The sequence below is a fragment of the Phascolarctos cinereus genome, unplaced genomic scaffold (genome assembly GCF_003287225.1).
Source record: "Phascolarctos cinereus isolate Bilbo 61053 unplaced genomic scaffold, phaCin_HiC Scaffold_4;HRSCAF=312, whole genome shotgun sequence".
Lineage (NCBI taxonomy): Eukaryota > Metazoa > Chordata > Mammalia > Diprotodontia > Phascolarctidae > Phascolarctos > Phascolarctos cinereus.
Window position 1 is genome coordinate 577,178,592 of NW_027555847.1, and position 13,428 is coordinate 577,192,019.

The 13,428-nt window shown below is 37.6% G+C and overlaps 1 protein-coding gene across 1 annotated transcript in view; it reads right to left on the minus strand.

The window, feature by feature from the left end:
* CNGB3 (cyclic nucleotide gated channel subunit beta 3) overlaps positions 1 to 13,428 on the minus strand; it is a 189,460-nt gene that overhangs the window by 22,243 nt on the left and 153,789 nt on the right. Inside the window, exon 15 of the mRNA XM_020970100.2 lies at positions 6,476 to 6,594. Within this exon, the coding sequence (XP_020825759.1) occupies positions 6,476 to 6,594 (119 nt within the window). The remainder of the gene's footprint in view (positions 1 to 6,475; positions 6,595 to 13,428) is intronic.

Genomic DNA, 13,428 nt, shown 5'->3' on the forward strand with positions numbered 1-13,428 from the left:
TATGAATTATAGCAATACATAATAAAGAAACAGGCCTTCAGATGCTTATCAGTTCGCTATAGCTTCACCTAAAGAGGGGAAAAGAGATAATTACTGAAATTTGCTCAGAAAATTATTAAATAAAATACTTGTACCAACAGTCTTGCTGTTTAACCCAACATTCAGGGGGAATGGGAAAGCTGGCTGATATCCCCAAAACATTTGTAGATTTTGGGCTTCTTGTCTAACATTAGGTGACTAAGTTTTTCAAAGTGCAGTTGTGATTAAAAGGTGGACATGTGGTATGCAGTTTCTTTGTGGGGCATTATGAATTCTTATTTTAGTTTTGTCTTTTTTCCCCCCTTACATTAATATGTGCTATATCTGAAAAACCTTCAATTCCCCCTCCCCCAATTTTTATTTATTTATTTATTTGGAAAAAAGAGAAGAGCCCTCTTTCCAAACCCATTTGATTCTGCTTAATTTAGCTCTTTTTGCCAAAGATCATGGAATTTTTGAATAGTAAATGCCAGAGCTCAATTTTTCCAGGATTCATATGCTTGGCAGACGTTTGAATGGCACCTTTGGGATAAAAAGCCCTGGGCTCTGTGTGCAAGTGAAAGCTGTAGAGAAAGCCTGTGGCTTGGGACCATCAAGTAGTTAGCTGAGAAAAAGGCAGTGACACCCCTCTTTCTCTACAGCCAAAGCACTGAGTAGGAATGAGGCAATTACATAGTCTATTCAGGCAAAAAACTACCATTTGTTTGAATCATCCAGATAATTGAGTGTGTTTGTGGCCTGACAGATCTACCAGTTCCTCTTTGGCTGAGCTAACCTAGCTGGTAACAGGAGATTTTACATAAGCAGCTATCAGGAATGAAGAATTTCATTCATTTGTGACTGAGCAACACCTGGATTCTATTCCTTGGGCTGTTTCCTCCTGTGATAATAGCAATAAACAATGGTTATAATATTTTTTTATTTACAAAGCACTGTTCTCTTGGGAGCCCCCAATCCTTTATAGATGTCAGCTAATTCATTTTCACAATGAATGTTTCAGAGGGAGTAGAGGGTGGCATGTTTTAAGATCCCAATTATTATAGCTATTACTAGCTAAGTCACAGAAAGGTTAAATTACTTTCCTAAGGTCTCACTGAAAGCAAAGGATAGAATTAGCAAGAATCCAGTTCTCTGACTTCATGTCCACTGACCCCATCCCTTATCTTTAAGGATTCTCTAAAGAAGGATTGAATGAAGGTGTTCAGTGAGTTAAAAGGAAAAAAAAATAGTATTTCACGAATAGCCAGAAAACAGAAAAGTATACTTGAAAGTCTTGGTGGAGGCCCAAAATATTTCAAAATGCAAACACAATGGCAGAATTTCAGAGTTGGGAGAGACCTTAGAGGCCTTCTAGTATATCTTACATTTGCCTAAGAATCTCCTCAACAAGTGGTCTCATGTCCTTTGCTGGAAATCACAAGAGAGGTGGAGGCCTCTGCTTCCCAAGGCAGCCTATTCCACTTTTTGACAGCTACGAAGTTTTTACTTGCATCGAGACTAGGTCTACGTCTCTTTAACTTTCATCCACCCATGCTCCTAGTTCTAACTTCTGAGCGTATGCAGAAGAAGACTGGTGGGCAATTTAATATATCTTATCTAAGAGCCGTTTGTTTTAAAATTCATGGGACCTGACAGTTTCTGGAGTATCAAAATTTGGGGTGACCCAGAAGACAGTGCAGAGACACATATGAACTCTTGACTACAGCATATTACTGATAATGATTTTTGGTCAGAACAAAAAGCATAAAATATATACACATGTGGGAAATGTATGAGTGGAAAAGGATGTAGACAGATCTGTTAATGAGAGCAAGGTATTATTTTAATAATCATTTATTAAGCACCTACTATGTGCTAAGCTCTATGCTAAGTGCTTTACAAATATAATCTTGTTTGATCCTCATAACAATCCTGGGTGGTGGGTACTACTATTATCTCCATTTTACAGTTGAGGAAATTGAGACAGTTGAAGTGACTTGCCCATGATCATACAGCTAGTAAGTGTCTGAGACAGGATTTGAACTTAGGTTTTCCTGACTCCAGGTTCAATGCTCTATCCACTTGTGCCATCTAGTTGCTGGTAATATAACAAATACAGAGCTAGGATACTACACAGGTTCCTATAGAATGCTAGAAGACCAGAAGAAGGCCTTTAGTACAGAGTGGTCTGCTCTAGAAAACAAAAGAGAGGAGAGGAATGAGGATCACATAGGATAAGAAAGCATGAATGGATTGTGATCTGTACTTCAGTAGACAGTACCCATACCAATGTGACTGTGATTCCAATGAAAAATTGAAGATGTAAAGTACCATGTTTGATTTCTACTTTGGCATAAACATATTCAGGTTCATTATCCTCCCTCCTTCATTATAAGTTCCTTCTGAGTCAGAAAGCTTCATTAGGCTTACTAGAGAGGAGTAATAATAACAGTGATGATAATGATGATAATGATAATAGCAAATGAACTCTAAGTTCTTTTCTAACTGATTCTATTGTTCTCTGATTTTTCAATCAACAAACATTAAGTGTTTGCTCTATGCCTTGGCACAATTATAATTCTTCCCTTGACCCTCTCATTCTTGACCCTATAGACCTTAAAGATTTATGATCTGTTTTGGCAGAGAGGAGAAGTAGAGAAGCCCAATGAACAAACCGGAAAGTAGATAACCCATTTGAATGTTAGTAACAGTGGAGAAAATACATATTGACTCATGTGACTTGGTCTCAGAAAAGATGGAAGAGAGGATGAAAAAGGAAATGTGCCTACCAGCTTGGGCAGGAGCATGGAATGGAGAAAATATTTGAATAATGTGTTCCTCCTCAAACCCTTTTCCTTTTACTTGGTGACATAGGAAGAAGAATAAAAGGATGATGGTCTGGAAGCAAAGGAAATCCTACTTCACTTAGTCACTCATGAATTATTAATTTATTTTGCATGAATAAAAGAAAGTTTAGCTTCTAAAAATAAGATAAATGGGCAAAGGAATATTATTTTACATAAATAGTGATACTTGTATTAACTAGTAGAATAAGGTATACATAGGCACACACACACATATATACATATACACAGACACAAATTTATATTATGTGTATATATAATAAGCGTATAGATTTAAAGCAGGAAGTAACATCAGAGTCATCTAGACTACTCTCTCAATTTATAGGTAAGAAAACTGAGGCCTGGGAAATTAAATGACTTGCCCATGGTCACACCAGAGCTAGGATTTGAACCTAGGTCTTCTGACTTTAAATCCAGCATCCTTTCCACTATACATTATGCTGCTTCCATGAATTGATATCAGCGGCCACAGCTATTTTCTCTACTCACAGGGTCTTACAAGAATTCTCCCTCAAGAAACTCTGCAGCTAGTTTGTTCCCAAAGCCTTCTTCCCACTGATAAAATGTCTGCCAATAGTCAACACCACTCTTCAACAGCACTCTCATCATCACGTAAGAAGAAAAGGGAACAGAATCTTGGCATCCAGATGTAAAAGGTTCTTGACTTTTAATATGGCCTTGAAGGGCAGTCTAGACCTAAGATTTCATGAGTATAGGGAATTTCTAGTAAAAAAAAATTCCTCTACCAATGCAGGTTGATAATAATTCTTAGAATCTTATAGTGATTTCTGGAGGGTTGGGAGGGAGGGATTGAGAGGTTAAGTGACACATTAGTATCTGTCAAAAGCAGTATTTGAACTTCAGTCTTTCTCACTCTAAGGTCAGCTCTCTAATGAATCTAGATCTTCCTGACCCAGAGGCCAACTTTACCTCTCTTTCAATCCACTGTGCTAGGATGCTTTTCTTTTTAGCATCCAGCAACTGACATACTCAGACAATCTCCCATTCAAGTACTAACTAGCCCTCATCATGCTTATCTTTCTAGATTAGATAAGATTGGGCATACCTAGAAGCCAATAAGCCAATTATATGCCAATAATGGTTTAGGATTATGCAGACATTTGTCTGGGTTATGAAGGGTTAAGTGCTCTACACAAGGCAAAGTGTGGTAGGGGACTGGTCACCATGGACTGGTCACCAAATAGGTAGCAGAGGAATGATGAATAGACATCCTGTAGTCCTTGGGTCCAGAATCTGAGGCAGTGTCCTGAATTTTAGTAGACCTTTTGCCTGATTTCTATTATTAACCCACCCCCGCACAACAGGAGAGTTTTCTGGAGTTTGTGGTCAAATCCAATCCATTAGATGTTAGAGGATTTCTGCTGCCATTTAAACTAGAGCAATGTAGGCCAATTTTCAGCCCTCTCCCACTTGCTATTACTTCTTTTTTATAGGGTCATTATTTGTCTCTGACCAGATTTCCTCATTATCAGTATTATTTGTTTGAGGCATCTTTTCAAGAAAGATAGGGGAACTGTTGTCTTCTTCATAGGCTAAATTAGGGGCCTTAGTGCTAGGACATTTAAAAAAAAAATCCCATTTGCATGGAGCTATAGAAAGTGTGTAAGTGAATACTGAAGATTTCTACCTGGAAAACACCAGGCTTAAACCCTTGGAAAATGGAAATCAAGTGGCTATTAACTTTTTAAGAAAATAAATTTTCTATTGATTTGTTTTTTATATCACCTACAGCCTATGCTGACTTTAGGGACTTAATTGCCTTCAGTTTAACAATAAGAAGTTTTAGCTGATTTTAAGATAAATTAGTGTGTCTAATGAAAATCAACCATCTGAATTGAGATTCACTACAAATTTATTTTATATAATCTCAACTGGGTTTTCATTTTTTGCACACCAATCTTTTTAATCTTTCCTAATCGACTTTCTATCAAATTCTACAACAGATATCAGAAACCTTTTCTCCTTTCTTCAAATCTTGTAAACCAACTCCTCTCCTTTTCCTTGCAGGTAAGGATCTTGACTCCTACTTTGCTGAGAGAATGGAGGCAATCCTTATAGAGCTTTCTCGTCTCTACTGCATGCCTTAAAACTCCTTTTCACATTTCTCATTCTCTTGTTTGCTTTATTCTCTGTTCAAGAGGTGGTGCTCCTCCTCCTTGTCAAGGGCAACCCTCCATTTGTGTTTTTAATCCTCTCCCTCACTGTCTCCTTTATGTGTTTGCCTCCTTGCTCATTCCTTCTCTTTCTCTCATCTTCAGTATTCATGCATTCTAAGGTCTTCTCATTCTGAAAAGCTTCACATGACCCCATTCTCCTTCTTTTACTGCCATGTGTCTCTTCTCTTTTTCACAGTCCAACCCTTAGAGACTACCACCTACTCTCACCATTGCCACTTCTTTAGTCCCCTATTTGCTTCTTAGCCCTTTGCATCTGGCTTCCAACATGACTACTTGACCAGAACTATTCGCTCCCAGTGTTACCAACAGTCTTTTATTTTAGACCAAATGATCTTTTCTCACTCCTCATTCTACGTGACCTCTCTGTAGGTTTTGGCACTGATGACTGACCCCTTGTCCTGGATGCTGTCTTCATTTTAGGCATTGCTAATATTGCTACATCTTGATTCTCCTCTTGTGTGACCATTCCTTATCACACTCTTTTACTGTATTTTCATCCTTCTCCCACTCACTAAGTATTATTGTCCTCAAGGCTGTGTCTTGGGCCTTCTTATAAGCTCTTCCTATACTTTCTTCCTCAGTGATCTCATTGGATCTCATAGATTCAATTAAATTTCTATGCAAATGACTCCCAAGTAGATATAGCTTGATGGCTCTCCAACTGCCTACTAGACATTTATGTTGAGCATAGCACTCAAACTCAAATTTCTTTCCAAACGTATTCTTCCTCCAAATTGACCTATTTTGGTTGAGAGAGACACTATCCTTTTAGTCATCCAGGGTCACAATCTTCAACTCTCCGTTTCTTTCAACTCTAATATCCAAAGAGCTGCCAAGTCACGTTGTTTCTGCCTGTGCAGCATTTTATTTACTTACATGTGTATGTGTTGTTTCCTCCCAGTAGAATGCAAGTTCCCTGAGGACAAGGACTGTTTTTGATTTTGTTACTGTATCTATTCCCAGAGCCTAGCAAGTCATCTTGTATATAGTGATGCTAAGTATGTGTTTATTGAATTGTAAGTAACTACAATCTTTCTATATTTTTCTATATTTCTTTTTTCATTCACTTTTTTTAAATGAGGATTTTTTTTGGATAAAATTATGAATGTATCTGTTATAGGCAATTTTAAAAATTAATTATTTAGTTTATGTGGCCCAGTAAAAAAATGTCAAACAATAAATAATCATTTAAGTGCCTCCTAAGTGCTAGGAAAACAACTATAAACATGTGACAGTCTTTGCTCTCAAGAATCATATATTATATTGGATACAGAGATGTCTTTGAAGGCATGGTACTGGTAAATATGGTCAATGCAATGAAAATTTTATGGGAGGAGAAACATTTTTTCTGGCTGAATAATATTTTTGAAACAATCACACATGTCTTTAAGATACCTGATCTCTCCAAAGACAGCTCCAGCTTTTAAAGTAACCAGAACTTTATCTCCATCAGGTCCTCCAAGAACTTGGACTTCTCCCTGTTTAATGATGTACATCTCTCTGCCAATCTCTCCCTGGAAGCAAAACATAAAGAAGAAACAAAAGCCCGTTTTAAAGATCATTTTGTATATTCACAGAATAGAAGAATTTGACGGTTAGAAGGAGTGACCATCTAGTCCAACTCTTATCCCAAAGCAGGGTTTCTTAGCACTTTTTTGTTCATCATGGACTCTTTTGGTAGTCTTGTGAAGTCAATATTCCCCTCCAAGTATTTGTTGTTGTCTATAGTGTGTAATGTGTTATATTACCCTAATTGAAGGAAATTCTAAACTTTAGTTATGGGTTAGGGAAAATTAAGATTAACTTTTTTCTATCCGAATTCACAGATTCACTTAGATCTATCCATGGACTCTTTTGGGGTCTGTGGACACCAGGTTAAGAACCTCTGCCCTAAAGAGATTCCCACTATAACATATTTGAGAAGTGGTTATCCAGCTTTAACCTGAAGGGGGAACCCACCACTTCTCAAGGCTTTTCTAGGAGTAGCATTACAATGAATAACAATACTAAAAACCCCTGCTATATGGAAATATGTACCTCTAAAAGGGTAAAAGCAAACGAAACACAAGAACCATCAAAGAAAAGCTATTTGTCATGGAACCTAGGTTTTATTATAGACGCTAACTAGATATGCTTTGAAACTCTAGATCAACTATGATTATGGTATTTTTAACCTCAGAACCAGCCTATGTAATGAAAGCCAAAATGTGAAATGAAGCCATTCCAGGGAGGTCCATGGCTTCAAAACGTGGTCATTGCTTTGTCGGGCCAATTTGTGGGAAGGCTAGCTGTGTTAGGGTCCAACAGCCCTTTTAAACTTACCACTAATGTCAAGTTTTAAAGGAGTTAAATGGGTCATCACTTCTCCAACAGCATGAAGCAGTTAGTACTTAACTTTAAAGCTGCTCTAGTACCTATGGAATTTTACTCTGGGGCCAAGAACTGGGGAAACCATATATTATTGAATATGGTTGTCAGCACATTTTCATCCATTACTATTTGACAAAAGAATAAGGGACTCTTATAAGTTGACTTAAGTAGCACATATATCAAAAAAGGTTGTTAGACCATTTTAGCTACCTACTATATCACCAGGAGGTTTTCACCTCTAAAATAGGTTAAGATTGGTACAATGAGTTGAGGTGATAACCATCTGGGCCAAGAAAATATTACAAAAATATGATAATACGTATTATCTAATAAGATTTAGGGGTGGATGTGACCTTGGGTTCCCAAAAACTACATCAGTGGAGTGCAAGGTCTGGGAAGTCCTAGTGGAAAGGCCACTGGTCTTTCTTACAGTGAGAGTGCTAGAGTTCAGGACTTGACTTAAGCAAATTTTTTTTAGTCTGATAACCTTAAGTTACTGAACTTTTCTGAACCTCAGTACTCTCATCTGTAAAATGATGATAATAATAGTAAGAATGATAGTGATAATCATTCTTGTACTGTGCACCTCACAGGATTGTTGTGAAGAAAGTACTTTGCAAACTTGAAAGCTATTTAGAAAAGTGAGTTAATTACTTTTATCAAGAATTGGAAGGAATCAGAGGAAGTTAAATTATAAAATGTGTGCCTGAACAAGATTCTCCTCTACAACCTATAAATGAAGGCAGCTAGGTGGTACAGTAGATAAAGTATATTTGTCATAGAATCTAGGTATTATTAGACACTAATTAGTTATCCTTTGAAACTCTAGACCTGAATCAGGGCCTGATGGACCTGGAGTCAGGAACACTTGAGTTCAAATCCGGCCTTAGACACTTATTAGTTATGTGAACCTGGGCAAGTCACTTAATTTCTGTTGGCCTCATCTGTAAAATGGGAATAATAATGGTACATACTTCCCAGGGTTTTTGTGTGGATCAAATGAGATAATATTGCTAAAGTGCTTTGCAAATCGTAATGCATTATATAAATGTTAATTATTATTATCTAGCCTTTTCTTGAAGTCCTTCAGTGAATCAGAATCTACTAACTTCTGAGATAACACTTTCTACTTTTTGATGGCTTTCATTATTGGAAAGTCTTTTCTGACAATAAGCCTAAATTCTTTTCTTTGAAACTTTGACTCATTGCTCCTACTTCTGCCATCTTGGGCCTATCAGATCAAGTCTAAGACTTCATCTTCAAGATAGCCTTTTAAATACAAAAAGACAGCTTCATATCTGTCCTTCATTCTTCTCTTCTTCTTGTTAAATATTTTAAGTTGGCCTTATCTATTATCACATGATATAACCCTTATCATCCCCTGGTTGCCCTTTTCTGTATGTGTATTGCTTACCAATGTCCTTTCTCCAATGTAAAACCTAATGTGAATATAATATTTCAGATGTAGTTTTACTAGAGGAGGGAACAGTGAGGACTTAAAACCTTCCTAATCCTGGATATGTTTCTCAGTATAGTTGCCATTTCACTCTATTGTCTTATATAGAGATTTCAGTCTATTGATATAGCCTTTGAAATCCTTTCAAAGTGAATATTCTAGGATTCCACATCCATTTTAGCTAAATTCAGAAAAAATTCATCACCAGAGGTTGGAATTCAGGTTCTAAATTTCTTTTTGGCCACAACTGTGCATGAAATAGTCTGTTAAGGAATAGGAGGTTTGTAATTTCCATTGACAGAAGAATACGAATCCTAAAGAAGTAGTGGATCTTTTGAAATATTGAGGTAACAGAGTTGTCATTCTGTACTTGGGGTACCACGCTTCAGATAATTAGAATATGAGAAAGCACTTGACACTAAAACTAGAGGAGACATATTTTAAATTTTCTTTGATGATTTGAAGTCAGTCAATAAGCATTTCTTAATCACCTACCACATGACAGGCATGTGAGATGTAAGCACTGGGGATGTAAAAAAAGTCAAAAGACAGTTCTTGCCTTTGAGGAGCTCACAATCTAATGGGTCTAATATCTGTATAATGTAATGGGTCCAACAACACAATTGATTGGGGAAGAGAACAAGCAAGCAAAATGTACCAATAAGCCAAATACAGATAAATAGGATATAATTAACAGAGGGAAGACATTAGAATTAAGGAGGTTTGGGAATGACTTCCTGGAGAAGATGAGATTTAAGTTGGAACTTGAAGGAAGCCGGGAGGCAGAAATGAAGATGGAGTGCATTCCAGGAATGGGGGACAGCCAGAGAAAAGGCCCAAAAGTGAGAGATGGTGTGTCTTACTCATGGGACAGCAAAGAAGCCAGTATCACTGATTGAAGAGGATGGGCAAGGAATAAGCATGAGAATACTGGTAGAAAGCTGGAGGTGGGGATATGAAGGAAGCTAGGATATGAAGGAAAGGCTTTGAACACCAGAGGATTTTGTACTTGATAGTTGTAAAGGTACTTTAGGACCCTGTCATTCCTTAGGGTCATCATCATGAACTTAACTTGTCATTATGAATATGGGGAAATGCCAGTTACTGGGATTTCCTACTGCAAGAATACCAAAGAAACAAATTTTTGCATAACATTCATAAAGTGTTAATTTTTCATGAATTTCCTATTTTATTTCATATTATACTGATATAATCCTTATTTTCACCTTCATTTGATAGACAGGAAAAGGACAGTCATTTAAATGACCTGCTCAAAATCATGCTTTAGTAGTCAAACGAGGGCTAGAACCCAGGTCTCCTTGGTTTGATTATTTGGAGCATTACTAGCTTCAGGATAAGAAACATTGCTAATAATAAACTAAACATACAAGGCAAATGTGATTTTAAGTGCGTTGGCAGGCAAACACTTTTTTTCCCCCTCAACATAAAATTATGTGTGTTTGATAAGGAATAATGGAAACAGTTTCCAGGCTATAGTTGTTCAAGAAACACCACAGGAGGTCATGATTAGAAGAGTCACATTTCTTCTCTCTGACATGAATCAACTTGAAAGGACCCAGAATGATTTTTTTAAACTTCCCTTGACTAGGGGAAGAAGTACATAATGGGCTCTTAAATGTAATTCAGCATTTTAAATTATTTTTTAATGATGTTTCCATAATTTTCTAAGGAGATTTACCAGGCTAATCATTCACTGTTCCTTGCATATTTCTAAGCTAATTTAAACTTTCGTTGGATGTTTACTTAACATTCAAAGGAAATAGACATTCCCTGGAGATAAGAATTACATGATAAGGTCAAATCAAGTCAGATTCTGTTGGGGTTGACATATATGTTAGTTTGAGATGGTAAGAGAGATAATTGAAATAAGAAATAAAATCTAAACCCAGTCCTAGGCAATGTCTACCAAAAAGGGCTCAGTAAATTTCCAGCATGCTTTTATGGAGACTGAATTCCAGGGATGGTAGGTCTCTTCTCTCTTCCCGATTCCCCAAAATGCAGGCTACCCCATAGCACTCAGGTAAAAGCCCCAATTACTCCCTGAGCTTGTCTATGTTGTTCTAAGTTCCAAGCTAGCAATTGTCCACCCGGGATTACCAATCCAGATAAATCAGACCTCAAGCTTAACTAGTCAACATACAACAAATAAAAACCTTAAAAAAAGTTTCATGGACCTAACTATACCTAGTGGACTAAAATCTTTGCAATTCAGTCTTTAAATCTCACCAGCATAAATGATAACTTAAAAAATCAATCGAAAGTTTGAATTCACGTTTAGATAAACAAATTTATAATTTTAGCGTGGGAAGGTGTTTGGAATTGAGCTTGAAAGGAGGGAAAGGAATTCCTAAAAAAAAAAGAGGTTGCAGTGCTCATAAGCACAGTCTTATACTGGGTGCTATTTGGATAAGCAAAATGGACCTAGTTCCTTAGGGAGATGCATTCATGATACATTTCAAAGTTTGCCAAGCAATTAGAGCTGCTTAGGGATAAGGCTATTTATAAGCTGAAAATGCGAATAATCATCAGTTCCAGTTTCTGATGCTTGGACAATTTGGAATGCTTTCTTGATGACGTAAGGCTGTGCCTACATGAGAACCTCCAAATATAGGGTTGTAGCATCAGTGTCCTGAAGGGAGAATGGAAGCAGTGAGGTTGTTCCAATGCTCATTTTCCATTTTTTGTCGCTAGGATTCCTTAACACCAGCCTCATTTTTAACTGGTATGGATTTCTTTAAGACTCTGGAGTTAGTGGGGATTCATTAATTGACCTGGTGTTTGAGAGTTGATTATGTACATCTCTCTATAGCTAATATGAGATACTTGGCCAAATGAATTAATATGCATTCAAGTGGCTAGGTGACCTTGGACTAGAGCTGAAACTAATGATTTTTGCTTCTGGGGCTAGGAGTATAAAACATGCTTGTGAAGTGTGCCTGAATTCCCTTGAGGAGTGTGGAGGAAGGTAGGGAAATCCTGATTCTGAAATGTCATTGGGGAAAGTAGGTAAAAGTGGGCCAGGCCAGCAAGGAATTGACCAGGGATGAAGCTGTTGGGGGTGGGTGGGTGGGGGAGATTTACATGCCACTTAGTAGCCTCCTTATTTTACTAATTATTCTTGCTTGCAGGTACTAAGCTTATTTGTTTCTGCTCTGCTGAAGGACTATAAGTGCTTTTAGTACTATTAAAAATTTAGGCTTCCTGAGACAAGGCTTTGGCTTGGAGTTATCTTTTGGGATCTTGTAGAACCGCACTAGATATAGGATTGTAGATTTAGAGCTGGAAGAGACCTCGGACAGCATCATTTCCAACCCCTTCATTTTACTACTGAGGAAGTTGAATCACAGAGGAATTAAGTGACTTGCCCACAGGGCCTGAGGCAGGATTTGAACCAAGTCTATCCTAACTTGCACTCCAGTGCCCTATCCATGACACCATGCTGCCTTTCCTCCTAAAACATCATATTGAACTAGAATTGGTCTCTAAATTTCCTTCTGGTTCAAAAATTGTAAGGTTTTGATTCTAGCTTCTAATCCTTGATTATCCATACTCTTTTGATTTTAGGAGTGACCTTGCTATCTTGACAGGTAGCAGAGCAGCTAGGTGGCACAGTGAATGGAGTGCTGGCCCTGGAGTCAGGAAGGCCTGAGTTCAAATGTGACCCCAGACACTACCTGTATAGTCACTTAACCTCATCTGTATAATAAGCAGTATCTCTGCCAAGAAAGCTCCCTATGGGGTCAAGAAGAGTCAGACACAACTGAAATGAATGAATAACAACTTCCCCAAATAATTCAATTCAATTTGGTTTGGCAAACATATATTAAGTATCTCCTATTGTGTAAAACAGAGTACTAAGGATAAGCTAGGTTGTCCTCAAATAGCTTACATTCTATTGGAGGTGAGACAAGATAGCACTATTGGTGTGCAGAGACAGTGGGCAGGGTGTGTTGACACACACTCTATGAATATCTGTGATGTACAAAGGTAAGCAAAAAATATACAATTTGAGGAGGGAGAGAGCACATATACCTTGGGGGCTCAGGAAAACTTCGTAGAAGAGACAGCACCCGTGTTGAGCCTTGAAAGAAGACAAGGATTTTGAGAAAGGGTTATAGAAAAGGAATGCATTCTAGGCAATGGGATAGTGTGTATGAATGTGGGAGGAGGCAGGAGATGCACTGATCTGAGATAGGGGAACCTGGTTGATGAAGGGGAACAGTATGAAATATTATTGGAAAAGTCTCATGGAGCCCAGTTGTGGAGGTCCTTAAATGTTGGACTAAAGAGTTTGTATTTTATCCTAGAGAGAATAAAGAATAGATAACCCAAAATAATCTGCATTTAGCTTTGAACTGAACTTTGTTTGTAAGGGTGTGTGTGTGTGTCTGTGTGTATTGAGGATGTGAGGGAAGAAAGATGGAGAATTTATTTTTGTTGAGTCATTTTTCAGTTATGTCTGACTTTTTGTGACCCCATTTGAGGTTTTCTTGGCAAAGAT